This window comes from Acanthochromis polyacanthus, chromosome 1 (assembly GCF_021347895.1).
Source record: "Acanthochromis polyacanthus isolate Apoly-LR-REF ecotype Palm Island chromosome 1, KAUST_Apoly_ChrSc, whole genome shotgun sequence".
NCBI lineage: Eukaryota > Metazoa > Chordata > Actinopteri > Pomacentridae > Acanthochromis > Acanthochromis polyacanthus.
The window spans coordinates 30,743,329-30,770,225 of record NC_067113.1 but is presented as its reverse complement, the minus strand read 5'-3'; the positions used below and the strand labels follow the sequence as shown (position 1 = coordinate 30,770,225).

Genomic DNA, 26,897 nt, shown 5'->3' with positions numbered 1-26,897 from the left:
ACAGTGGTGGCAGCATCATGATGTGAAGCACGGTGGTGGCAGCATCATGATGTGAAGCACAGTGGTGGCAGCATCATGATGTGAAGCACGGTGGTGGCAGCATCATGATGTAAAGCACGGTGGTGGCAGCATCATGATGTAAAGCACGGTGGTGGCAGCATCATGATGTTTCCCAGCAGCAGATCCTGGAAGGCTTGTAAAGGTAGAGGATAAAATGAATCCATTGAAGCCTGGAGAAATCCTGGAAGATCAATTGATACAACCCGAAAGAGAACTGAGACTTGTGAGAAGATTTGATTTCCATCAAGACAACGAACCAAAACAAACAGACAAAGCGACACAGAAACACCAACAATAAGATGAATGTTTTTCTATGAGTAGCTGAGTCAGACCCTGCAAAAAAATTAGATTTTTACCAGAGCGAACCAACAAAATCTGTTGAAATACAACTTTTGTCCCATGGATAATAATGATAATAACCGTTTAAAGAACAGAAACAAACCACATTCCAAACACATTGTACTCAAAGAGTGGCTTTAATTGTTCTTTTGTCTGAACATGAAGCTGCACCAGGTGAAGGTCACTAATGTTTAACTTAAAGTGACAATCCACAGATTTTTATGAACACAATTCATTTTACGACCGAGCATTTATGTATTTCCGGAGGACATTTAACAACGAGACAACTCAGAACAGAAACCTTCAGTTACATAATAACATTTTTATGTGATTTGTCTAACATTGTCTGGATCTGACTCATTTGACAGTCTTAAACCTGCCTGCATTCACACAATAAAATCCCAAAACAAGTTGATTTGGAACATTATGTACGATTCTAAGCACATTAAAGCTCGCGAAATAAGCTGTATTCTTATTTAGACATATTGAAAACACGTGTATGAGTCTGCAAAAGATAAAAGAACTAATAGACAATCAACAGAAAATCAATCTTATGATCAATTAATCATTTTAAGTCAATCGTCGAGACACATTCAGTATGTATGAAGACTATAATCTGTTTCTAGGAACACAGTTTGGGAAGAGGAATACGGATGAAGACCGCCAAGAGATGTTTGAATTTATTAAATAAAGTTTTAGCGCTTCACTTTGGTACAATTTGCAACAATATAGATATTTCTGGAGTGCACTTAATCCCAGCTTTGTTCATACAGACTGATAAACACACTTTAATGGGCACTTTTAATATACTTCAGCCAGTAAAATAGAACTTAATGCTTTTACACAGATCAGCCTCAAGCTTTTCTGGGTCTTTAACGTCACCTGCGACAGTAATTACATCACTCTTCGATTATACGCTGGACAGGGCCATGGTGAGGTATCTTCAGGTCTTCAGGTCACCTACAAGGCCTCGAACTCGTCGATCCTCTGCTTGGTGTTGCCCATGCGGATCTGACGGAGGGTCTTGTACTTGTCCCGACCGGCTCGGACGTTCTCGGCATGGATGACATCTAAGGTGGTCTTCTTCTCGAAGTCTCGGGATACTGCCAGGTCTGAGCTCAGGGCCTGTGGAGGAGGTCATGTTTAGTTGTTGGACCACGAGGATCTGCCTCTATGTTCACCCACAGTGGTGCATTTAAAGATCCTACAGGGTGGGAATCCATTTTTGTTGTGTTTTGTGGTTAGAAGCCTTAGTTAGCCTCCTGGCTTTACATGCTAGTAGGAAGTGCTATTATGTTACAGCTAAATAACCAATAGTCGTCCAGCTCTGGGTGTTTGTCACAGTTACAGAGAGAGTTTTCTTCCTGAAGAGGTCAGGAACAAGAGCAGGTCATTGATTTTTAAAGCAAAACACCCTGTTCAGACTTGATGCTGATATTTTGCTCTGAAAAGCTCCTCTAAAGGAGTTAAGGTTGCTCTACATTAGTTAAAATTGCTCTAAAATTACTTAAAGTTGCTCTGTATTAGTTAAAGTTGCTCTAAAGGAGTTAAAATTGCTTTAAAATTAGTTAAAGTTGCTCTAAAATTACTTAAAGTTGCTCTATTTGAGTTAAAGTTGCTCTATATTAATTAAAATTGCTCTATATTAGCTAAAGTTGCTCTATATTAATTAAAGTTGCTTTATATTACCTAAAGTTGCTCTAAATTAGTTAAAGTTGCTCTACATTAGTCAAAGTTGCTCTAAAGGAGTTAAAGTTTGCCAGTTATTATCTATAATTTAACAAAAAATCTGTAAAATAACAGTAACTTATGGTTAAAATAACTCCATTTTTTAATAATGTGGGTTGCCTCCTGGGACCCTGAACTCACCATCAGCTGCCTCTTCAGGCGCTCGTTCTTCTCGGCCTCGGTCTGCCGCTCCTCCTCCTCACGGTGGTCGTTGATGAACTGGGACTGCAGCTCGGTGCTGTGGACGCTGTTGTGGTCGCTGTGCTCGTGGTTGCTCTCGTCCGAGGACGAGGAGGAACTGGAGCGGGAACGAGAGCGGGAACCGGAGCGGGAACGGGAACGGGAACCGGAGCGGGAACGGGAACGGGAACGGGAACCAGAGCGGGAACCGGTTCTGGGTTCCGGAGCTGGAACCGAGACGGTGGTGGAGGTGGTGATGGTGGAGGAGGTCATCACCACCTGGAGCTCCTCCCTCGTTTTCACCAGACTCTCCTCCACCTCCACAGCCTGGTAGAAGTAGCAGCAGAAGTGTTTCATTAGCATCCAGACAACAACAAGTGCTTCATCATCGAGGTGTTTCCCAGGTGACCCCAGGGACCTCCAGGTGAGCTCACCTTGATGTGCCACGTCTCGGCCTCCTCCTCCTTCAGCCTCTTGGCCTCCTCCAACAAGACGATCTTGGCGCTGTACTCGGCCAACTCAGCAGCCTGAAGGAGGAAAATGGCAAAAAAGAGTTCAGGTTAGGGCAAAAAACACTCAAAACCAGACACCTGTTTGCCTTAACTTCACCTTCACTTCCTCAGTAGATTACAGAAAGTGAAGAGAAATCAGGGATCGACCGATATGAGAATATTAGAGTGAATGTCAATTATTGTTAATCAAGAAAACCAATATCTGAAACCAATAATCATTAAATGTAATGTTTTAACAGCATGTGATAACTAAACATGAGAAATGCAGTGCTTAAAAAGTAGAAAACCACTAAGAAATGGGTATGATAAATTACTGGAATAAAAAATAAATCAGCTTAAAATATAAGAAAAGGGAAGAAGAGATGCTGCTAATGATGAGGTCCTAAGTATTACACGTGATCATGAAATACTGCAAATTAAATCTGTAAATACAGAAAAAAACAGCAAAAAAAAGCATATATATAGAAACCCAAATATAGAAAAAAGAAGCTAAAAATAAAAAAGTAATTTCATTTTTTATTTTTTCAAATATTTTTGTCTATATTTCTCTATTTTTGACATTTTATAGAAAAAATGAGCAAAAATTATATATATATATATATATATATATATATATATATATATATGTGTGTGTGTGTGTGTGTGTGTGTGTGTGTGTGTGTGTGTGTGTGTGTGTTGCAGGCCAAATTAGAATCCAGGCAGATTTTAAATCCGCCTAGGCGAAATCAAAATCCTACCATGGTGGTTGTACGGATTTCAATCTTGATATATCAATAGCCTGTATATTAGAAAGAATAACCCTAACCCTCTAACAGGATTTTGGTATACAGTATATGAAAAACAACCCAGAAACTACTTTGACAACATATTTTTATCCCTTTTTATTTTGCCAAGTGTTGAGGACAAAAGTTGACATTACTTCTAAAGTAATTATTTACCTTGTATCTAAAACCAAATTTCAAGGTACATAACGTTAGGGAAAACAAATAATTACATTAACAGAGCATATCATATTCAAAACCGTTCAAATTTCAATCTAGCCTAGGCGAAACCAAAATTCTAATTCCGCCTAGGCGGATTTAAAATCTGCCTGGATTCTAATTTGCCCTGTAATATATATATATATATATATATGTATATTATTGTTGCTCATTTTTTGCTCATTTTTTCTATAAAATGTCAAAAAATGATAGAAAGAAATTAGAGAAATATAGAGAAAAATTAGCAAAAGAAATGAGCAAAAAAAATAAAAATAAAAAAGCTGATGTATTTCTGCAACAGTGGCTTTACAGTGTTAGACTGAAATTGTACCTGTGATAATGAAATATTGTGCAGTAAAATAAAAGTTATTTTGCATGAAGATAAAACTTTAATGGCAAAGGAAATTCTTGTCAAAACAAAATGACATAAGAAATGTAGTTCTTAAAAGTAGATATAAGTACAAAACACTACTGAAAATAGAAATAAATAAGCTTTTAAAAGACTAGAATAAAAACATCATGACGAACAAATCACATGTTGGATTTTTGACATTTTCCTGAGAAGAGATGTCCTCAGAGAGAAGTTGAAGCTGCAGTAAAAGCAGCAGATTCACGTTTGGACTTTTTCTCACGTGCTCCACACTCACCAGCTGCTCCTGGCTCTTGATCTGGTCCTCAGCCTGCCTGGCCAGCTCCTCCTTGGCTATAATGGCCTCCATCCTCTCAGTCTCCAGCCGGGCCGCCTCCTGCTCCACCCTCCTCCTCTCCTCCTCCAGCCTCATGGCCCGGTCCAGCTGCTCCTGGAGCTCTGCGGGACAAAAAAATCTATTAGGCAGGACCCAGCGCTGACTGCTCAGGTTTTTAACTCGCCACGGGGCTTTTCTGGGGCTGTTTTTGTGTCATTTGGATGATTTTTAGAGGATAAAAGGGCTAAAATATGCAGATTTCATAAGAAGAAAATGCCCCCAAAAATGGCCAGAAAAAACCCTAACACATTTTACATTCTGTGACTGATTTTTATGTGTCCATTTCTATAATTTCTAGTGCGTGTTCTCACTTGTTCATATGTTTATATCTCATTTTTATGCTTATATCCACAAGATGAAGAGCTAACTGGCTAAATACACTGTGGGGGTTTTCTGGGGCTGTTTTTGTGTCATCTGGATGATTTTTTAGAGGATTACGGGGGTAAAATATGCATATTTAGCAAGAAAAACATCAGAAAACACAGCAAAAAGTCAAAATGTTGTAGTGTTTCACTTTATTTGATCCATTTTACAGCCTGTGACTGATTTTTATGTGTCTGTTGCCACAGTTTCTAGCATAATTTCTCACTTGTTTATATATTAATATTGCATTTATACACTTTGATCCACAAAATGAATAGCATTGCCACCACTACTCTGGTTTTTAACACGCCATGGGGGTTTTCTGGGGCTGTTTTTGTGTCATTTTGATGATTTTTAGTGGATTAAAGAACTAAAACGTGCAGATTTCACCAGAACAACATCCCAAAAAATATCAAAAAGTCAAAACTTCATAGTGTTTCACTTTATTTAATCCATTTTATAGCCTGTGACCATAGGCGTCAGTTTAGGGGGGGACGGTGGGGACGTGTCCCCCCCACTTTTTGTCAGGGGTCATTTTGTCTCCAACACATTCAAATTCTTCACATGTAAGCCGTTGTAAACCCAGTTATTTTCAGCAGTATAGAAAATTCTGACGCTCCTGAACGCACCATCCGCACTCGGCCGACAGTTGCACAGACATGCAGCACACCTTCGTGAGGTTAAAAAAAAACGTGCAGATGCTAAATTTGCACCCGTGCCAAGTGGAAGCTCTGACCAGAGGCGTGCAGGGGCAAAATTTCGGCCCGGGAGAATTAGTACTATAGCGGCCCACAGACCTCTCTGCCTGTATGTACTGATAGCTCAACAGGTTGAGCCTCTGCTTTCAGTGTGGTGGTTGTGAGTTCGAGCCCAGCTTGTAGCATTTTGCCGCCGTTCTTCGACATTTTCTCAAAGTGCTGTGGTCTCCATCCCCCCCACTTTTAAAAACAAACTGACGCCCTTGCCTGTGACTGATGTTTATGTGTCAATTGCCATAATTTCTAGTACATTTTTTCACTTGCTTATATATTTATATCTCATTTTTATGCTTATATCCACAGGACGAAGAGCTAACGAGCTAAATACGCTGTGGGGGTTTTCTGGGGATGTTTTTTGTGTGATTTCAGAGAATTAAAGAGATAAAATATGCTGATTTTGCAAGAAAATTATCCAGAAAATGGCAAAAAATAAAAATTTTGTAATGTTTCACTTGCTTTAATCAATTTTACAGCTTGTGACTGATGTTTATGCGTCTGTTGCCATAATTTCTAGTGCATTTTCTCACTTGTTTTGCTTATATCAACAGACTATTTTGAAGCAAATGCAAACATGTTCTCCTCGGTAACTCTCAATAAAGACATTTTAACAGTAAAAACTATCACATATTTTTTTATCAGTGCGCGTTGCCACCATTTTCTCACTTATTCCTATTTTTTTATCTCATTTATACAGCTCTATCCACAGAAATCCATCCCACTCATACATAAAAGCAAAAAGCTAACGGGTGACTGAAACAGTCAGATCAAGTATTTTCAAGCGAGTGCAAACATATTTTCCTTCACGTGAATGACGTTTTAGATGTAAAAACTGAGTGAAAAGCCTCCACCTCCTTATCTAAGTAATATTTTCTGTGTGTGTTAAAGCAAACCAGCAGCAGAGGGCAGTAAAACCACGTTACAACACAAAGAACTGACAGCTCCTGATTAATGCGAAATATGGACGTTTAGGGATTTATAGCATCAGAGAAACGCGTCATTTGTTTCATTTTGGTGAATTTTTATACACTATTTGTTCATTTTCTGCTTCAATTTATGGTGGAAATTTTTAGCTTGTGTAAATGAAAACGCTAAATTCACACAATACGGCGGATTTAATGGTTGTTTGAACTCATAATCCATATTTAGAGAAGAAAAAAAAAGACCCAGTGCTGAGGGTCTGAAGTTTTCTGCTTTATTCTTGTTTTTATTTTGGGGTAAAAAATGAAATCTCTGGATTTTACACTTGTGTCTGAGGAAATACAACTCTTTCCTGAGTGATTTTTAGTTATTTTGATGAACAGTTTTACATTTTTTGGAGCTTTATATGACAGTTTGTCATGTCTTTAACCATTTTTTTAAATCCTTATTTATATAATTTCCATTTCAAATAATTGCAAATATCTGTAAAATAACAACAAAACAACAATTTATAGATAATTTCCATTTTGAATAATTCTGAATAACAACTGAATAATAATTAATAAAAATATGACTTTTTGATGTGGACATTATATAGTTTTTGCATGTTTTTTAAAGTCAATATGTAAGTTAGTACTATTTTCTGTGATTTTACTCAATATTATCTTTAAAATGAAATGAGTGATTTTCACTTATTTTGACGAGCAGCATTTTTTTGTACTTCTATGCGACTGTTTTTTGCATCTTTTACCATTTTAAAATCTTGAATATACATAATTTACATTTATATAAAAATAACGGTATTTTTTACTTGTTTTAATACCAAAAATGTAAAAAAAAATAATTATCATTATTTTTACATTTTTGTTTCATGTTTTTTTTACAGTTTACGTGTAAATCGATATACACACACACACACACACACACAAAAACACACTTTCAGGTATTTTTACTTAAAAAATAACCGCAAATATCAGCAAAATATTGCTATTTTTGTCTGATTTAAATACAACAAAAATTACAGTCCCAATGAATTTTCATTTGTGAAAACATAGATTTTTTAATGTAAAAAAAACATAACAAAAATTATGTTATAATATTATAGTGCTTATATCCTGTATATTTACTATAAATATCTTACAGAATAAATAAAGTCCAGACTGTTGATCTATTGTATTTTCTTTCCTTTTATCTACATATTACTGAGTTTACTGTCTTTATACTGCATATATTTGAACTTTACTGCTGGTTTTGTATTCCTGGTTAGACGCTAAACTCCACTTCGTCGTCTTAGAATTTGTTGAATCTCATCTTACCTCTCTCTGTTCTCTTGGTCGTCTCCTCGAACTGGTAGAGCTTCTCCATCAGCTCCGTCTTTTCTCTCTCCATCATATCCTTCTCCCTCTGGATGGTCTCCCTCCTCCTCATCTCGCTCATTAGCTGATCCCTGCACAAAAAGAAACATTACACACAAAAAACCCACATTTAAATCGCACAAAACACTTTCAAACATCTGTCAGTTCTGCCAGGCGACTTGTCCTACTCGTCGCCATCGCACTTCTTCCAGCTATTCATTGTTTTATGCATCTTTTCTTTTCTGTGTTGTTTTGCTTTTTAATTCTAAAAAATAGGGCACATAATTTTGGACAAACTTTAAGAATCTTTTTGACATATTTTAACCAGTTTTAACAAGTTTTGAGTCACTCTGGATGAATTTCAAACTAATTCCAGATCACGTTCAGACAGTTTAAAGTCATTTTGGACAAATTTTGATTAATTTTTTTGACAATTTCTGACTCATTCCAGGTCATGTTCAAACAATTCAAAGTATTTTTTGACAAATATCTACAAACATGGACACATTTGAGTCAGTTTGGACAACTTCTGAGATATTTAACATGAATTTCAAGTCATTTTATTCAGATTTCTAGTCATTTTTTTGACCATTTTAACTCTTTTTGGATGGATTTTAAGTAAATTTGAACGGTTTGAGTCATTTTGCATGTTTTAAGTGATTTTGGACAAACTTTAAGCATTTTTTGACATATTTAAACAAGTTTCAACAAACTTTGAGCTATTTTAAACAAATTTGGAGTCATTTTGAAACTTTTTAACTCACTTTGGACTAGTTTTGAGTTATTTTGGACCAACTTTTGACTCATCTGGACGCCCAGATGTTGGTTTGTCTGGATGTCTGCAGAGTGAATCCAGCTGCTCAAGGACTGCATCTGTATTTCCTGGCTATCTGATGGCAGTTGCACCCTTCCTGGCTGAGAATCTGTATCTTCAGCTGTATTTCCTGCCTTAGGTTCCTTGTTTTCGAGTCGCGAGTTTTGGGTCGTTTTGGACAAACATAATTTTTGGATACATTTTGACTTGTTTTGAGTAATTTAAGGCAATTTCTGACTGAAAATCTGTACCTTCAGGTGTGTTTCCTGCGTTAGGTTCCTTATTTTAGCCATTTTTGTCCCTGAAGAACTTTCAAATGTTCTGCCTTTATATGGACGCGAAGCACGGCAACCAAAATTGTGTCTTTTAATATAAATCACAACCTTCATTAGTGGATCACTGGTACCAAAATGACCCCAAAATTTCTCATGTATTTTTACGGAACCAGTCAATTTTAAGTTTTTAGTGTCTTCTTGAGAATTTGTTTAGTATTTTGGCTGTGACTGCACTCAAAGAAATGACACCTGAAGACCTAAGAGTGATTCTTAACGCAGTATTAATATCTGTAAAGTTCTTGTGCTGACTGTGATGTTGCCCGGACTCACCTCTCCATCTTCTTCTGCAGCCTCTCCTGTGCGGACTGAGCCTTCATCTGCTGGACCTCGATGGTGTCGGCCTTGCGGCGGCGGTAGTACATGCTGCTGTTGCCCCTGCACAGCACCGTTATCTGCTTGTTGACTCGGTCGGGGGAGTAAAATACGAAACTCTAGGAAGACACCAGAAAGAAAAACAACACATCAGGGGTGGTTCGATGGTGTTTTATGCATTTCTTCGGCTGTTTTAAAATCATTTTGCACAGATGAAGATACTTTGGTTACTAAAAAAATACGGTTTCCTCCATAGTTTTAATACATAAATATTCTCTTTAGGTCTCTTTAATTCATTGACATAAGTGTAGCAGGGAAATGTTCTGCATCTTAAACAGGATTATAAAGGTTTAATGCCATTTTCCCCTCAACTAACTCGCCAAAACACATGAAACACTCACAGGAGCGTTCTTGTCCAGCGACTTGAGGACGAATCTGTTGTTATTGAAAGAAATGTTCCTGATTTCATTCCAGGGAAATCCAATCTTTGGAGACATCCTGGAAGTCGGAGAAAAAAAGAGGTGAATGAATATATTTAAGAGTTCAAAAAGTAAAGAAAAGATTTACATTTTCTAGCCTGGCAACATTTAAAATGTATCTAAATAATAATTAAAACATATTAAAAGAACATTAAATCAAAATCAAATGCATCCATATAAAGATTCTTGATGCAAAAGGGGCTATGATGCTGATTTTCACACTCACTTGTTGTCTTTCGCGTAGATGTTGACTCCCTGAGAATCGATTCCCAGCCACAGGTCGGTTCCCTTCTTGTTCTTGATCTCAAAGTAGGTGACGCCATACATCTCCAGGTCCTGAGCGATCTTCAGGTACTCGATCATGGCCTCCTCCCTGATCACAAAACACTGCTTTAGTTTATCAAACATTGTGCACAGACCCACATCTTCCTGGGGAGAAAGCACAAACCAAAGAACAGATCAGATCTTTACTGTCGTTGTTAAATAGCAGCACAACAAAGGACTGCAAAAATAAAACAATTACATAAAACAAAAACAAAATGAAGCTAAATAAAAACTTATTAAACAAAGTAAAGTAAATAAAAAGAAATATGATAAAATAAAACAAAATACATTAAAATAAAACAAAATGAATGAAATATCAATTAAATTTATTAAATGTATTTCCATGTTAGACCATCGGTAACCCCCCCTTTAGAATCTGAAAAGTGGCACATACTGCTATTTATTTTTATTTTATTTTGCTTTGTTTTAATTATATTTTGTTTTATGTTATTTCATTTTGATACATTTTTTTATTTTAATGTATTTTGTTTTATTTTCATATACTTAGAAAAAAAAGTTGTTGACAAAAACAGCTTCCATTTAACTTCTGAAAGTCTCCAAACTGACTCATTTGCACAATAATGTAAAGTTTGACCACCCGTCGAATCGCCACCTTATCACGGGAGAGGGGTTTGAGTGTCTCAGTGATCCTGGGAGCTATGTTGTCGGGGGCATAAACCTCTGGTAGGGTCTCCCAAGGCAAACTGGTCCTGGGTGAGAGACCAGACTAAGAGCGATTCAGAAAACCCCGATGAGATCACAAAATGGTGAAGCCGCTACCTCGCCCAGGTTAGGGAGACCGGGGCCTTCCCCTGGAGCCAGGCCTGGGGGGGGGAGCTCGTAGAAGAGCGTCTGTGGCCGAGCCTTGGGTTCCCGTGGGACTCGGTCGGGCACAGCCCTAAAAAGAAACACGGGGCCACCGCCCAGTAGGCCCACCACTTACAGGGCAGGAAGTTGGGGTCGGGTACTATGTCCACTGGGCAGTAGGCAGGAGCGGGCACCTGGGCGTGCCGCCCCCTGGTGGCGGAGACTAGCTCTGGGGACATAGAACGTCACCTCACTGGCAGGGAAGGAACCTGAGCTGGTGCGGGAGGTGGAACGATACTGGCTAGATATAGTTGGGCTCACCTCTACACACAGCAAGGGTTCTGGAACCAGAATCCTGGAGAGGGGTTGGACTCTCTCCTTCTCCGGAGTTTCCCAAAGTGAGAGGCGCCGGGCGGGTGTGGGGATACTCACAAGCCCCCGACTGAGCGCCGCTTTGTTAGAGTTCTCCCCGGAGAACGAGAGGATCGCCTCTCTGCGACTTCGTGTTGCAGAGGGGCAAACTCTGATTGTTGTCTGTGCTTATGCGCCGAACAGCAGTTCAGAGTATTCGGCCTTCTTGGAGTCTCTGGGTGGTGTCCTGGAAGGGGTACCGCCCGGGGATTCCATAGTTCTCCTGGGAGACTTCAACGCTCACGTGGGCAACGATGGAGAAACCTGGAGGGGGGTGATTGGGAGGAAAGGCCTGCCTGATCTGAACCCGAGTGGTGTTTTGTTATTGGACTTTTGTGCTAGTCATAGATTGTCCATAACAAACACCATGTTCGAGCATAATGTTGCTCATAAGTGTACTTGGTACCAGAGCACCTTAGGCCAAAGGTCGATGATCGACTTTATAGTCGTATCGTCAGACCTGCGGCCGTATGAGGTGCAGAGCTGTCAACTGATCACCACCTGGTGGTGAGTTGGATCTGATCGCGGGGAAGACTGCCGGACAGACCTGGTAAACCCAAACGTGTAGTGCGGGTGAACTGGGAACGTCTGGCAGAGGACCCTGTCCGTGGGGTTTTTAACTCCCTCCTCCGGAAGAGTTTCTCCTGCATCCCAGGAGAGGTTGGGGACATGGATTCTGAGTGGTCCATGTTCAAAGCCTCCATTGCAGAAGCAGTTGCTAGGAGCTGTGGTCTGAAGGTCACTGGTGCCTGTCGCAGCGGCAATCCAAAGACCCGCTGGTGGACACCAGCGGTGAGGGAGGCCATCAGGCTGAAAAAAGAGGCTTTTTGAGCCTGGTTGGCTCGGGGGTCTCCCGAAACAGCTGACGGGTACCAGCTGGCCAAAAGGGCGGCAGCTGCGGCAGTTGTGGAAGCTAAAACTCGGGTGTGGGAGGAGTTCGGGGAGGCCATGGAGAAGGACTTTCGGTCGGCCTCAGGGAAGTTCTAACAAACCATTCGACACCTCAGGAAGGGGAGGCAGGGCTTCGCTCAGGCTGTGTACAGTCGGGGGTGGAGAACTGTTGACCCGTACTGGGGATATCGTCGAGCGGTAGAAAGAGCACTTCGAGGAACTCCTGAACCCAGTAAACACGTCCTCTATGGAGGAGACAGAGCCTGAAGACTCGAGGGGATCTTTGTCCATATCCGTGGCAGAGGTCGCCGAGGTAGTTAAGAAACTTCTAGGTGGCAAGGCACCAGGTGTGGACGAGATTCGCCCTGAGATGCTGAAGGCTCTGGACATTGTTGGACTGTCTTGGTTGACACGTCTATACAATGTTGCGTGGGCATCGGGTACAGTACCTGTGGAGTGGCAGACCGGGGTGGTGGTCCCTATTTTCAAAATGGGGGACCGGAGAGTGTGTGCCAACTACCGCGGTATCACACTTCTCAGCCTCCCTGGGAAAGTTTACTCTAGGGTGCTGGAAGGGAGGGTCTGACCGCTAGTCGAACCTCGGCTTCAGGAGGAGCAATGCGGATTCCGTCCCGGTCGTGGAACAGCGGACCAGCTCTTTACCCTTGTGGAGCTGCTGAGTGGGTCATGGGAGTATGACCTGCCAGTCTACATGTGTTTTGTGGATCTGGAGAAGGCCTATGACCGTGTCCCCCGAGGGGCTTTGTGGGGGGCACTGCAGGAGTATGGGGTCCCGGGCTTGTTGCTACGAGCCGTTCGGTCCCTGTACGACCAAAGTGAGAGCGTTGGCCGCATACTCGGCATTAAGTCCGACACGTTTCCAGTGGGTGTTGGACTTCGCCAGGGCTGCCCCTTGTCTCCAATCCTGTTTGTGGTTTTCATGGACAGGATTTCAAGACGCAGTCGTGGTGGGGAAGGTTTTCGGTTTGGGGGCCTAAGGATCGCATCTCTGCTTTTTGCGGATGATGTGGTTTTGTTGGCATCCTTAGACCGTGACCTACAGCACGCACTGGAGCGGTTTGCAGCCGAGTGTGAAGCGGCAGGGATGTGGATCAGCACCTCCAAGTCCGAGACCATGGTTCTCTGCCGGAAACCGGTGGATTGTGCCCTCCGGGTTGGGGGGGGAGTTTCTTCCCCAAGCGAAGGAGTTCAAGTATCTCGGGATCTTGTTCATGAGTGATGGGAAAATGGAGCGAGAGATGGACAGGCGGATTGGTGCGGCGTCAGCAGTAATGCGGGCGTTGTACGGAACCGTCGTGGTGAAGAGGGAGCTGAGCCATAAAGCAAAGCTCTCGATTTACCAGTCTATCTACGTTCCAACCCTCAGCTATGGTCATGAGCTTTGGGTAGTGACCGAAAGAACAAGATCACGGATACAAGCTGCCGAAATGAGCTTCCTCCGTAGGGTGGCTGGGCTCAGCGTTAGAGATAGGGTGAGGAGCTCAGACATCCGGAGCGAGCTTGGAGTAGAGCCGCTGCTCCTTCGCATCGAAAGGAGCCAGTTGAGGTGGTTTGGCCATCTGATTCGGATGCCTCCAAGGAGTCTTCCTTTGGAGGTTTTCTGAGCACGTCCGTCTGGGAGGAGACCCCGGGGTAGATCCAGAACTTGCTGGAGGGATTATATATCTCGTCTGGCCTGGGAACGCCTCGGGATCTCCCAGGAAGAGCTGGAAAGCGTTGTTGGGGGGAGGGACGTCTGGAACGACCTGCTTCGCCTGCTTCGCCTGCTGCCTCTGCGACCCAGCCCCGGATAAGCAGAAGAAAATGGATGGATGGATGGATGGATGTAAAGTTTGAGTCATCATGAGCCCGACCAGAGCTCCTTTAAATGCTGCACAGCTGGAATATAGCGAGGTGAATGCAGATATTGATCAGACAAATCAGGATTCACTCACTTAAACATCGATCGGTGCTCCTCGTGCCAGACCTGGATTCTTTCCTCCCACTGGTCTGGGGTCAGTTTGTGTTGGTCCCGAACTCTGAGATAAAAAAAAAAAAAAAAAAAAAAAACACAAATAAAAACACACAATCTGAACAGTCTGTCTGTGAACAAAACAACACAAGAGTATAAAGGGAAGGGCATAATCAAAAATATGCTATTCATGGAATTATTCAGGGAGATTTCTGATTTTCCGAGACAGATTTTCTTGCTATTAAAAGTGTTTTAAGTGCTTGAAAAAGGGTTCATTCACGTTATTATGAGACCTCCTGGTACTATAATTAAAATAATAGATAAAAGTGAATTTAAGTACGTGATCTCTGTTTCTTAGATGGAAAAAAGGTGCAGTTTGGGAACGAAAAAAAAGAAATATTCAACTTTTAAATTCATCTTTTTAAAGCTTTTGTTTATTTTACATATTTGCTGACATACTTGTCACCAACTTTCCACATTGTTTAAGAACAACACTGTTAATCTGCATTACTCCCCCCTTGTTTGTTGCTTTTTTCTTGGTAGTTTCATGATTAATGGAGTTCTTAATGTGTCCAAGACAATCAGTTTGCCTAAGTTAAGTCTTTTATTTGCTCTAACATTCAACTTTTAAAGTCATTTCTTTAAGATTTAGTACATTTTTAGATATTTATTTGAATATTTCTTACCAATTTCCCCAATTTTTCACACATTATTCTGTTCATCAGCATTTATTCCTTTGTTTTCCAATTCATGCTGCATAAAATTGCCAATATTAGTTTAAATAAAGTTCTTTTAACTATAAATAAAGCTGTTCCTATTGTAAATAAAGCTGTTCTGACTATAAATAAAGCTACTCTGACTATAAATAAAGCTGTTCCTATTGTAAATAAAGCTGTTCTGACTATAAATAAAGCTGTTATGACAGTAACTAAAGCTATTTTGACTATGAATAAAGCTATTCTGACTATAAATAAAGCTGTTCTGATTATAAATAAAGCCGTTCTGACTGTAAATGTACTGTAAATAACCAGTGTGACAGGTGACGTGGTTCAGGTGACCTTTTGGGCAGCAGACGCTCAGTCGCCAGATAACCTTGACGGTGGACCTCTCTGTCGTAGTCTCCGTACTTGGCCTGGACGGCGTACGAAGCCAGCAGGACGGCCGTCTCCGGGGGACAGTAGATGTGGTCGGACAGGATGTGATCCTTCACCTGCAGGAAGACGAGCCTCCTGGTGATGTCCTGGATCAGCTCGTCGGTGACGTCCTCCGGGTAATACATCACCCTGAGCTTGAACTGCAGAGGAAGCTCCTTCTTCATGTTCTGAGCCATCACCTGAAAGACAGAATTAAATTATAGTGAAATTATGCAGTCAAAGTCACTTAAATGAGAGAATAAATCAAGTTTCACTGTTTTAATCAGCAACAAAAATGTGTATTTAGTTGTATTTTTTTCCACTTTTGTATATATTTTGAACTAAATATGAAAAAAAATCTGCTTTTTACTTTATTACTATTTATTATATTGTTATTAATTGTCATTGTTCATATATTATATTATTTAAATATATTTAAGGCATTTTCAACATATTAATTTATCATATATTATCTATTTTTACATACATTTCTGAACTAAATCTGACACATTATGAAAGAAAATTGTGATTTTTACTCAATTATTGCTTATTATATTATTTTTGTTAACATGATATATTATTTAAATCTATTAAACATATTTTCAATATATTAATTTATAATATATTATTATATTTACATATATTTTTGAACAAAACATAATATAAAAGAAAAATCTGCTCATTACTTTATTATTGCTTATTATATTGTTATTGTTCATGGATTACATTATTTAAATATATTAACTACATTTTTAACATATAAGTTTATCTTATATATAAATTTGTAAGCTAAATATGATATAAAAGAAAAATCTGCTTATTACTTTACTATTGTTTATGATGTTATTGTTAATTTTTGTGCATTTTCAATACATTAATTTATAATATATTGCATATTTAATTTAGTTTATACATTAATTTAAATATATTTTATTATATATTTTATTTATTTATTAGCTATTTACAATATAGCATAAAAGAAAAATCAGTTTACTTTATTATTGTTCATGTATTATGTTATTTAAATAAATTTATTGCATTTTTAATATACTAATTTGTCATATATTATATATTTTATGTGTTTATTATATTATTTTAAAATCTATTATGATATATATATATTATTTATTTATTTATTACATTTTTATTACATTTATTTATGACACGTTTGTATCCGTTTTACATTCATAACCCTAATAAATTAACATAAATTTTTGTAATATATAATGTTGTAGGGTTTTAACCTTAATATTTAAACTTGTTCTGTAAACAGGAAAGTACTTCAGTTTAATGTCTCTTGTTCTAAATGTACTTGACTGTCCAGAAACAAGGTTCAGATTTCGTTTAAATAAAGAGAAATCTAGAAATAAAATCTGTCCAGGTGATGAGACTGGTCTGGAAAATCGCAGCAGGTTAGATTTAATTAGATTTCTGAATTATATGGGGTTTAAGATCAGTTAAAGGCCAAGAAAGACCTTAAATACCTTAAATAAAGTTGCATAAATATAAAAAACGAAACAAATGAAACAACAAACCGACCCTCTTCTCATCGTTGAGCCATGTGGTGAATCCTCTGTTGTCGATAAACTGCAGCCCGAAGAACCACATTTCCCTCAGACCGATGGTTCTGGAAACCTGAGGAAGAGAAAAAAAAAATTCAAAAAATAATAATGATATTCAGCCTCTGAAAGCTGTGTAGACAAAGACTTGTAGAACATCTGGAACAGCTGCTGGATCAACTGTTTGTCACAGCCGGTTTGTGTTCAGTTCAAAGGTTTCAACAGTAAAACTTCACACTGTTGAGGCTGACGTCAGCTTTTAGTGTAAATACTGATTATAAAGCTGATTCTTCCTGTTTGTTAGACACTCTGTAGAGTTTTTCTAACAGCTTTCATTAGTGTGGCAATTAAATTATCATGAAAACATGGAGTTAAAATCATGATTTACACAGAAAAAAAACAAGTTTTATCAATATTTAATAGATCTGTACTTGCTTGTAATGCAGTATTTTTACACTCTTGTATCTAAAACTACAGGCAATTTGCTAGTAAATTGTATTTTTAACAGAATTTAACGGATTTAGCAGCAAAGTGTAAAAAGAGAAGCTCAAAATTTTAGGGTTTCTGCCTGTGTAAAGTCATCTGTGTTGCATAAATTAATAATAATTCTAATAACTGGTGCTTTGTGAACCATTTCATACCGACCTGGTCATAGAGCTGCCTCCCGGTGGTGTTTGAGTGGAAGGAAAACTCCAGTTCTGCGTCCATGGAGGTGATGCGAACGTTGACCTGCAATGACAACAAAAGGTCATTTTAATCCCGTAAGATTTTATGAACTTAAACAATGCATAATCTGCTTTTGTTTTGGCAATTGCATTGTGAAAAAAAACTACAGAAATGCACTGGACAACAGTTTGGGATCGCCCAGACAACTTGATGTTTTCCATGAAAATTAGCTAAAGTTGCTCTACATCAGGGGTGTCAAGATCCGTTCCTGGAGGGCCACTATCCTGCATGTTTTAGATGTTTCCCTCTTCCAACACATTCAATGATTCAAATGATCAGGCTCGTTATCAGGCTTCTGCTGAGCTTGATGATAAGCTGATCATTTGAATCAGGTGTGTTGGAAGAAGGAAACATCTAAAACATGCAGGATAGTGGCCCTCCAGGAACTGAGTTTGACACCCCTGCTCTACATTGTTTCTCTGAATTTAAAGTTGCTCTGTATGAGCTAAAGCTGCTCTAGAATTACTTAAAGCTGCTCTAGAATGACTTAAAGCTGCTCTAGAATGAGTTAAAGCTCATCTAGAATGACTTAAAGCTAATCTAGAATGACTTAAAGTTGCTCTAGAATGAGTTAAAGCTCATCTAGAATGACTTAAAGCTAATCTAGAATGACTTAAAGTTGCTTTAGAACGAGTTAAAGTTGCTCTAGAATGAGTTAAGGTTGCTTTATATAAGTTAAAGTTGACCTACACCCAGACAATTTCATGTAGCATTAGAACACAGGAGTGATGGTTGCTGGAAATGTTCCTCTGTACCCCTATGGAGATATTCCATTAAACATCAGCCATGTCCAGCTAGAATAGTCATTTAGCACAACAGCAAGGTCTAGAATGTATTTCTGATTTATTTAATGTTATTTTCATTGAAAAGAAACTACTTTTCTTTCAAAAATAAGGACATTTGTAGGTCTAGTGTGGGTGTGCAAAGGAGCCATCAAGTGGTTTATTCATAAACCATAATTGCTGCCATCTCATTTAGACTTTGGACTCCTGAGGTGCCACAAGGTTGCAGATTAAAACATAAAAACTGTCGCTGCTGTCAAGTCTTGGAGGTTAAAATCAACTTATTCCGTATTAAAAAACAATAAATCTGGCGCTGAAATGTCATTTCTGACAGGATTTGCAAATATAAAGATCATTGTGAATCTGCTTCATCTGGCGTTACCTGCAGATGTTACACAAGTGTTTTATGACTTTTAACTCGAGCACGCCCCGAGTGTCATAAAGATAAAAGGAGAAACTAGAACATCCGTTTATGAAACCTTCTGCCATCACCTGTGTGAGATAATCGGTGATGTCCGACCTCCTCAACAGAATCAATCCCTGAGTTTCAATCCTTTACTTGTGTATTTTAATGAACAAACAGTCTCGGAAATAAGATTTAGCACAAAGCTAATTTCCATCTGTTGTAAAAGAAAAACACAGATGTACAAAAACTATATAGTGAAACAAAAACCTACCCTAAAGTGCTATTTTTTTTTTTTTTAGTAAAGTGCCTGTTTTTAAAGTGTCTTATACTGTCTCTTAAAAATGACAATGGTAAAGTATTCCAGTCTTTAATAGAGAAGAGATTCTGTGCAAAAGAGGACTTTCTAAATTTTACTTCACAGTCGTACCATTGTATTAGTAATACCATTTCTCTAGCATTTCATAGACTTCTATATGAAGCAAGCACAAATTCCCAAAGCTTAAGAGTTTCTATTTCTTTAACTCTGTAAAAAATAAAAAAGAGAAAAAATAGCAAAAACAATATATAAATATATAATATTATATTATATACATAATATATTTATATATTTTTTATAATAAATAATATGTAAAATAAATAGCAACAAGAATAAAATAACAAAAATGTAAAATTTAAAATTATTCAAAAAATATAACTGAGCAAGCACAAATTCCCAAAGCTTAAGAATTTTTATTTCTTTAATCCTGTAAAACCAAATATAGAAAAACAAATTAGCAAAAATAATATAGATATAAATAATAAATAATATATAGATTATTTATTATCTATAGATATAATAAAAATAACATAAAAAATAAAAAACTCAAACTATAAAAATAAATAAAAACAAAGAATAAAATAATAAATAATAAAAAATAAATAAAACTGATGTGTTTTTGCAACAGTGGGTTTTACGGGGATAAGAAACGTCGTTTCATTAATTTTATTTCACGTATTTAACCTCAAATTCTCCATTTAACTGTTACAGACACGATATCTAACCTGGTTCTCCTTGGAGAGTCAATATGAGCAGCTTTTCTTATCAGTTTTACCTCAACACTGATGCTAAACTTAACTCTGAGGGCATTTAAAGCACAGAGGACAAGAGGTTTCTGTGTTTTTTTAGGCTGATACTGCAGCAGGATTCAACCGCAAAGTCAGGAGCTGCTGCTGGATTTCACACTCCGGTGTCAGCAAAGTTAATTCTCACAATATGGTCTCTTATGCAGAAAAGTTAGGAGCACTTTGGTTCCCGTCAGGAATGCAGCATGGGTCAAACTACATTTGGTTAATGAGTACGAAGGAAACTTAACAGAGCAGCTCAGAGCACCAACACCAGTGATTTCTGCATTCATGTCGCCGTCATGCACATTTATTTCAGCTGAAATAATCCAACAAACTTCACTGTATAGACATTTCTGTGTTGTTCTTGTACTCGTGTTAGTGTTCAGTCTTACCATTTTGGGCATCTTGGTACCGGTTGTTGTGTCAGCTTAGCAGAGAAAAAGTGGTGGACTCCCAGCAGGACCTCCGGCTGAAGAAGAAGCGCCGCTCGGCTATTCGCTGGCAGGACTCAAGGGCAGTGCTGGTGTCCTTTGAACTCGGGTCGCTCGGTCTGATGTGGTAGGACTGAGCTGAAAACTGACTGATTTTAAGACTCCACCCAGATGCAATCACCTGCCTCAGCACCTGCAGCGACCTTTGGTCAGTCGGCCTGGTATAAAGCACCAGAAGGACTATTTACGTGTACGATCTGGAGCACTGAGCCGCAAGAAAGAGGACGCAGGAAAAACACACGGCTGGTTTTAGTGGTAAAAATGACAAATGAAACTCTAGAGAGCTTTAAATTTACAGGTTTTATTGGTAAATGTGCAAAAATCAACATCCACAGATCTGCAGATTTATTGTTTTCTGATATCTAATAAGTGTTTGATTGTATTTAGTGGCAACATTTCAGACTAAAAATTAAACTTGTTGATCAACAGAAAATCAATCAGCAACTTACTTTCACTTAATAGAGCAACAAGAACAGGTATTTTTTGTCGATACAAATGGAATATTTCAGGCAAAGCGAAAATATTGCTTTTCCACAGTGAACTGAAAATTTTGAAAAGCATAAAAATAAAGTTGATGATAAATCAACATCCACAGAGCTGCAGATTTACTGTTTTCTGTTAGATAAACGGTATTTGATTGCATTTAGTGGCAACATTTCAGAATAAAAACTAAACATGTTCATGAGTTGATCGGCAGAAAATCAGTCACCAACTTATTTCTCACTTACAAAGCAACAAAAACAGATAATTTTTGTGTCATTTTTCACTATAAATGGAATTCTTTCGGTAAAACTAATGCTCCTCACTATTTTTTAAAATATTTTATTGAACAAATGATTAATCAAATTGCATTCAGTGGTAAAAATCCAAGTTGTGGATGGGCTGATTAACAGAAAATAAATCAAGTCTCACAATTAATAATCTAACAATGACATATATAGCAATATATCAGCCAGACGGACCAAACAATGACTTTTACTTTAACACTTTTCCTACATTTTGCTGCTACGCATTTTTACTTCAGTGGGATTTTTCATGCACATTTGTACTTTGCTGTAATGGTACTTTAACTTAACTAAAGGATCTACATACTTCATCCAGCACTAATGAGACTAGAAGTCTGTTTATAGATGAAGTCTCTCTGTCTAGCGAGACGAGAAACTTCAAATCTGCATCGCACAAACAGAAAATTGAGGCATTTTGTGCTCACTGCTTCTTCAAATGTGTAAAAATCTGGCGCCTTGCATGTAATTCCCTGATATTTGTTTAAAAACTGAAGATACATCAGGTATTAAAATGGTTTCCTAGCGTCTCTGCACAGTAAAGCTCACACATCTAATAAAGAATAGTAATAGCAAAGAATAGTAAACCTTCACTTCAAGTACAACGGATTGTGTGTTTTGTTGTAGTTATGTTCGTGTTTTACATGGTTTGATCACAATTCTGATCACGTAATAAGAAAACAACAGGAGCCTCATTTACAGAGAGACTCATTTTCACAGCTAAGTTTAAAAAAACAGCAGGTAAACTGGAATTAAAACTCATCTTTGATCTGAAAATGAGGCTGGTCCTCTGGTTTGAAGTCCTCGTTGGGACTTCCGTCCTGGTTGAGGATCCGTGACGCTGTGTAGCCAACGATGGGATATTTGGTTTTATACGTGCCTTCAAATATGCTGTCCAGAGACTCCAGCTGCTCCTCAGTGAGGCCCGACTGCAGGGGAAGACGAAAAACAGAAACTTTTGTTAGTATTTAAGAATCCAAGGATGGAGGACGTCACATGTTGAACAGCCCACCGAGGAAAAAGTGTGATTTTTTTTGGAGTAAAATACACCACATATTTACTTTAGCTTTAATATTTAAGCCAACACAAATACATTTTAAGACTTTTAGCACCATTTGCCAACAAAAATGCAGGGACTAAAAGGTAAAATGCATCAATTTTACCAGGATTTTTTCAGTGTTTTCCGCTGGTTAGACCTAAACTGGAATTTCCGCCTTCATGCTTGTTGCTTGTCACACTCTGGAAGAAAATACGTGTTTGGTCTACTTTGCTAATTTCCAAATTCAAGACTAATGTACAGTAGGTGAATTTTTGTTTTACTAACCCGTTTAAATTGTATTAAAACTTAAAGTTGTGTATAATTAAAGATGTGGCAGCTCTGAGTGACTTCTGCAGCTCTTAGTGGCATCTTTTCTTCACTGCTTCAGCCTAAAAGTCACAAAACATTGACATAACACATTTGAAACATTTATGAACTTTCATAAATGAGGGCAAAGACTGCAGTTCCACAAATGGCCACTTGAAGCAGCCTCTACAAATGAGTTGATCGTCATAGACCTCCATGTTAAAACGTCCAACTTTACAGCAGAAATAAACACGTCTACACTCTGGAATAAAAAATCTTTTTGGTCTCTGTGGCTAATTTTCCTGTTCATGAACAGGAACTGAACAAGGCTTGAATTTTTATTTAACTCACATATTTAAATTGTATTATGGTGTAAAGTCCAGCATAATTAAGGGTTTGGCTGCTTTCAGAGACAGGTGTGGACCTTCATAGGACAGTTCATGGTCCAGAGAGGTCTGCATTATCTGCCTAAACTACACTTATACTCCACCTCTTTCAATTATTTTTGGATTAGCCAAGACTTAGGAGGAGTCAGTAACTGCCGAGATGACGACGGCCGGAATCACCAACCTGAGTTTCAAAACTTCTTTATATGGAGGGTTTGCCCGTCTGTATAAACAGTGATCTGTCCAAAGGTTGAAAAAAAAAAGTCCACCCACCAGCTCCTCTGAAGCTCACAAATGAGCACGTTTAAGTTTGTTTACTCCACACAGAAAATCCACATTTTAATGCTTTAACTAAGTCTCAAAAAGCCAAAATATTCATTAAAAGATATCTAATCAATCTGTGTGAGTCATTTGTTTGTTTTAAATAGTAAAACATTAAAGAAACAAGCTGTTTTACTGCCATTTATGGCCCTCGGTGATACAACAAGGTTTTTATTGTACTTTATACAAGCCGCTTTTTTGCTTCTATTTTCTTCTTTGCAAAAAATGTGCAGGAATGGTGCATTCAAGGACAAAATGTTTAAATAATATGGTTTTGTTGCTCAATAATGGTGTGTTTTGCAACATGGTGTCAGGTATCGGTGTCTCCACCCATGGGAGTGACAACAACGCTGTCCTCCAGGCCGGGTGAGGTCCAGAGTTAATCTTCTGGATGCTCAGACTGGACTCACGGTGTCTGACGTCAGGTCTGCAGGGTCCAGGGACATCTTGGCCACGGCTCGAGTGGAGTCCTTCCCCACCAGGGCGTTATACGGAGCATCTCTACCATAAAACTCTGCAACGGGTGGAATAAAAGACTAATTCAGAGGAGGGCAGTGAAAGCAACACGCAGTAAATGAGCGAATAAAGAAAGGTCTGGTCTGGGTTGAGATTAGTTTGTGAAGGATTCAAGTCAGCTCCTTTAATGTTGCCTTGAAAATGCCTCGCGTTTGAGTCTAGTGTTTTAGTGACGATTTGTCTTTACCGTTTCTGTGGCAGCTTTTTGCAGTCACTTTATCTCATATTGCGTCTCTTTATAGATATTTTGTGAAATTTGGTATCCTTTTGTAGTAATTTTTCATCCTTTGTTGTCACTTTGTTTCTCTTTGTGGTTATTTTATGTCATTTTGTATCTCTTTGTGATTGTTTTGTGCATCCTTGAACTTGTTTTACATTGCTTTGTAGTTGATTTGTGGAATTTTGTATCTCTTTGAAGACATTTTGTGTCATTTGGCATCTTTCTGCAGTAATTTTCCATCCTTTTGCAGTCATTTTGTGTCTCTGTGGTTATTTTATGTCATTTTGCATCACTTTATGATTGTTTTGGGCCTGTTTGTAGCTGTTTCACATTGCTTTGAAGCCATTCTGTATTCCCCTGTAGTTTTTTTAGTGTCATTTTGTATCTCTTGTTAGTCATTTTGTATCCTTTCTTCACCATTTTGTGTTGTTTTGCATCTCTTTTGCAGTCATTTTGAGTTTATTTGCAAGTGCTGTGCATTTGTTTTGCAGTCATTTTACATCTCCTTGTTGCCACTTTGTGTCATTTTGTGTCTTTTTATAGTAATTTTGCATCCTTTAAGTTGCATTGCTTGAACCATTTTGCGGTCTTGTGGTCATTTTATATTTCTGTAGGCATTTTGTGTGTCTGTCATTTTGTAATTTTTTGTACAGTTTATCAATGTGTGACTATTTTATGACTCTTTGCAGTTTTTGTTTTGCATTGCTTTGCAATATTTTTGTCATCATTTTGTGCTCATTTCATGCTATTTTGTGTTCCACTATGATTTTTTGGTGTCTCTTTGCAGCTGTGCATTGTTTTGCAGCAATTTCACATCCCTTCTTAAGGATTATATGGCATTTTTATTCTCTTTGCAGCATTTTTTTTTGTCATTTTGTGTCTCTTTGTAGTCACCTGCCATCCTTTTGAAGTCATTTTTCATATCTTTATAGTGATTTTGAAGTAATGCTGCATCTCTGTGTACTTGTTTTGTATCTCTTAGCAGTCCTTTTGTGTCTCTTTGCCCTTTTCTTGCTAAATAAAAACTTAAATATTCTTCATTGAATCTGTACAAATACTGTGACACTGTAAAAATGACACTTTTGAGGCAACCAGAGGAGTCTCCACCTGTGTCTATCTGCACGAACCTTCATTTCTGTAGGGGACTGCAGAGTTTTTCTTACGGGTTACTTTAACTTGACTTCATTTTTGTCTTGACAGTCATTTATTTTCTTTACCTTTTCCAGTGGTGACATCAAACACTACTCCTTTAATTGCCAGATAAATAGGCTGGTCCTCCTGAAACAGGGAGGGAAGACACGATGGAAACTCCACATAAATCTGAGTCATAAAGGCTGCAGGCTGCTCACACCAACACTACAGGTAAACTTTACCTGACTGCCGTCGTATCTCTTCAGCTCCTCCTCGGTAAACAACCTCACAGGTTTAGTTGCAGGTTTGTATTTTAGTTTCACTTCTTCTGCTAAAGCCGCACAGAGGACCAGAAACAGGACACAAACTGCGGTAGTTGCCATGGCGGGTTCGCTGTTTGGACGAGTTGGATGCGGAAACTCTTTCATCCACTTCCCTGTCTGCTGCTGATGCTGCATTTAAAGCCGTCGGAATGTACAGCTTCAAACCAAAGTTGGCAGCTTTTACTTTATATTTGGAAAAAACAATTCTCCATTTGTGTTGTAGCATTAAACAGAATTCAAATTAAACAGTGATGGTCAAAAAAATTTCATGTACATAATCCACTTTTCACATATTTAAACAAACCGTGCCTTGTTGCATTCTGGTAGTAAAGGTAGAAAAAAAGATATATTAAAAAAAAATACAGAGCTGCAAAACACTGTGAAATCCGTCAGCAATGGTGCCAGCAATTATGCTAAATATTGGTGATATTGTGTAATGTTCAACAACCATTTTTAAAAAGGAGAATTACGGCAAATGTCTGTAAAATAATTGGTTTGAATTTTGGAAATAGTAAAATATCAAAGAAACAAGTGGATTCTATTGCTTTTTATGACCCTGTGTAATACAGGCGATGCAAGAAGGCTCAAAATATCACTTTTCAAAATACCTGCAATTATCTGTAAAATAAAATAAAATTAACAAATATATTAAATAAATGCATGCATATATAAAATACTAAAAAATAAATAAATAAAAATAATGTCTGTAAAATATAGCAGCTTTAAATCCAGTAAAAAAAGTGTTTTAATTATATGGTCAAACACTGTAAATAAACCAGTTACCATTTGTAAAACTACATGTGAGAATAAAGTCGTTAGAAAAGTCATTTATAATTTTTCAGTCCTCAAACAATAATTTACAAGACCTGTAAAAAATAATTATATTTTTCGCTGATTTTATTACAGTAAAATGACGTAGTTTTCTTCAGTGAAATAATGTAAACAAAAGAATTAACTTAAAAAAATCTTACCATTATTTACAGCTTTCGCCTGTTTCTTCTTGTTTTATTTTGTTTTTGTTTTTTATGGTGACAAAAACAACACTTCTCACAATTTTTCAGTCCTTTATATGTGAATTTTTCTTCAAGATACCATGAAATACCTGTAAAATATTAAGATTTTTGGCTGATTTAGATACAGGAAAAACTGTGTAATTTTACATTCAAGCATTGTACAAGAATGAATTATTATTTGAAAAGAAAACAATAGATTCACCAGTTGTTATCTCTAATTTAGCAAAACATGGACATTTTGTTTTTAAAAAAATATTTTGTTTAAAACATTTCACGACATAGAATAAGCTTAAGAGTTAAAGAACCTTTTCAGGGTAAACTCAGTCTGTGAATCTTTCTACGAGCACTTGAACGCAGCATTAGGTCTCAGTCGAA

General features: G+C 37.9%; 2 protein-coding genes across 2 annotated transcripts; both read right to left on the bottom strand.

The window, feature by feature from the left end:
* Positions 1 to 517: 517 nt before the first annotated feature.
* ezra (ezrin a) lies at positions 518 to 20,534 on the bottom strand. Its single transcript, XM_022216957.2, has 13 exons — positions 20,387 to 20,534; positions 17,622 to 17,705; positions 16,957 to 17,052; positions 15,343 to 15,617; positions 14,268 to 14,351; positions 10,106 to 10,252; positions 9,802 to 9,898; positions 9,359 to 9,519; positions 7,901 to 8,031; positions 4,447 to 4,607; positions 2,742 to 2,834; positions 2,269 to 2,634; positions 518 to 1,524 (listed from the first exon to the last, which is right to left on the bottom strand). Exons 1-13 carry the CDS (start codon positions 20,396 to 20,398, stop codon positions 1,360 to 1,362), a joined length of 1,872 nt encoding a protein of 623 aa, XP_022072649.2. The 5' UTR covers positions 20,399 to 20,534; the 3' UTR covers positions 518 to 1,359.
* Positions 20,535 to 20,766: 232 nt separating this feature from the next.
* nenf (neudesin neurotrophic factor) lies at positions 20,767 to 25,621 on the bottom strand. The gene is made up of 4 exons (XM_022216970.2): positions 25,429 to 25,621; positions 25,273 to 25,333; positions 23,730 to 23,833; positions 20,767 to 22,196 (listed from the first exon to the last, which is right to left on the bottom strand). The coding sequence occupies exons 1-4, from the start codon at positions 25,612 to 25,614 to the stop codon at positions 22,020 to 22,022; spliced, it is 528 nt and encodes a 175-aa protein (XP_022072662.2). The 5' UTR covers positions 25,615 to 25,621; the 3' UTR covers positions 20,767 to 22,019.
* Positions 25,622 to 26,897: the final 1,276 nt, after the last annotated feature.

What these genes read in the sequence shown, in the direction of transcription:
- ezra (XM_022216957.2), bottom strand. An exon ending in GGAGGCAGCTCTATGACCAG is followed by an intron (nt 17,053 to 17,621) that starts GTCGGTATGAAA and finishes TCTCTTCCTCAG; the next exon opens with GTTTCCAGAACCATCGGTCT. An exon ending in GCCTGAAGAGGCAGCTGATG is followed by an intron (nt 1,525 to 2,268) that starts GTGAGTTCAGGG and finishes CCTCCTCCACAG; the next exon opens with GCCCTGAGCTCAGACCTGGC.
- nenf (XM_022216970.2), bottom strand. Translation starts at nt 25,614, where the DNA reads ATGAAAGAGTTTCCGCATCCAACTCGTCCAAACAGCGAACCCGCCATG. An exon ending in AGAGATACGACGGCAGTCAG is followed by an intron (nt 25,334 to 25,428) that starts GTAAAGTTTACC and finishes TCCCTGTTTCAG; the next exon opens with GAGGACCAGCCTATTTATCT. An exon ending in CAGACCTGACGTCAGACACC is followed by an intron (nt 22,197 to 23,729) that starts GTGAGTCCAGTC and finishes CTTCCCCTGCAG; the next exon opens with TCGGGCCTCACTGAGGAGCA.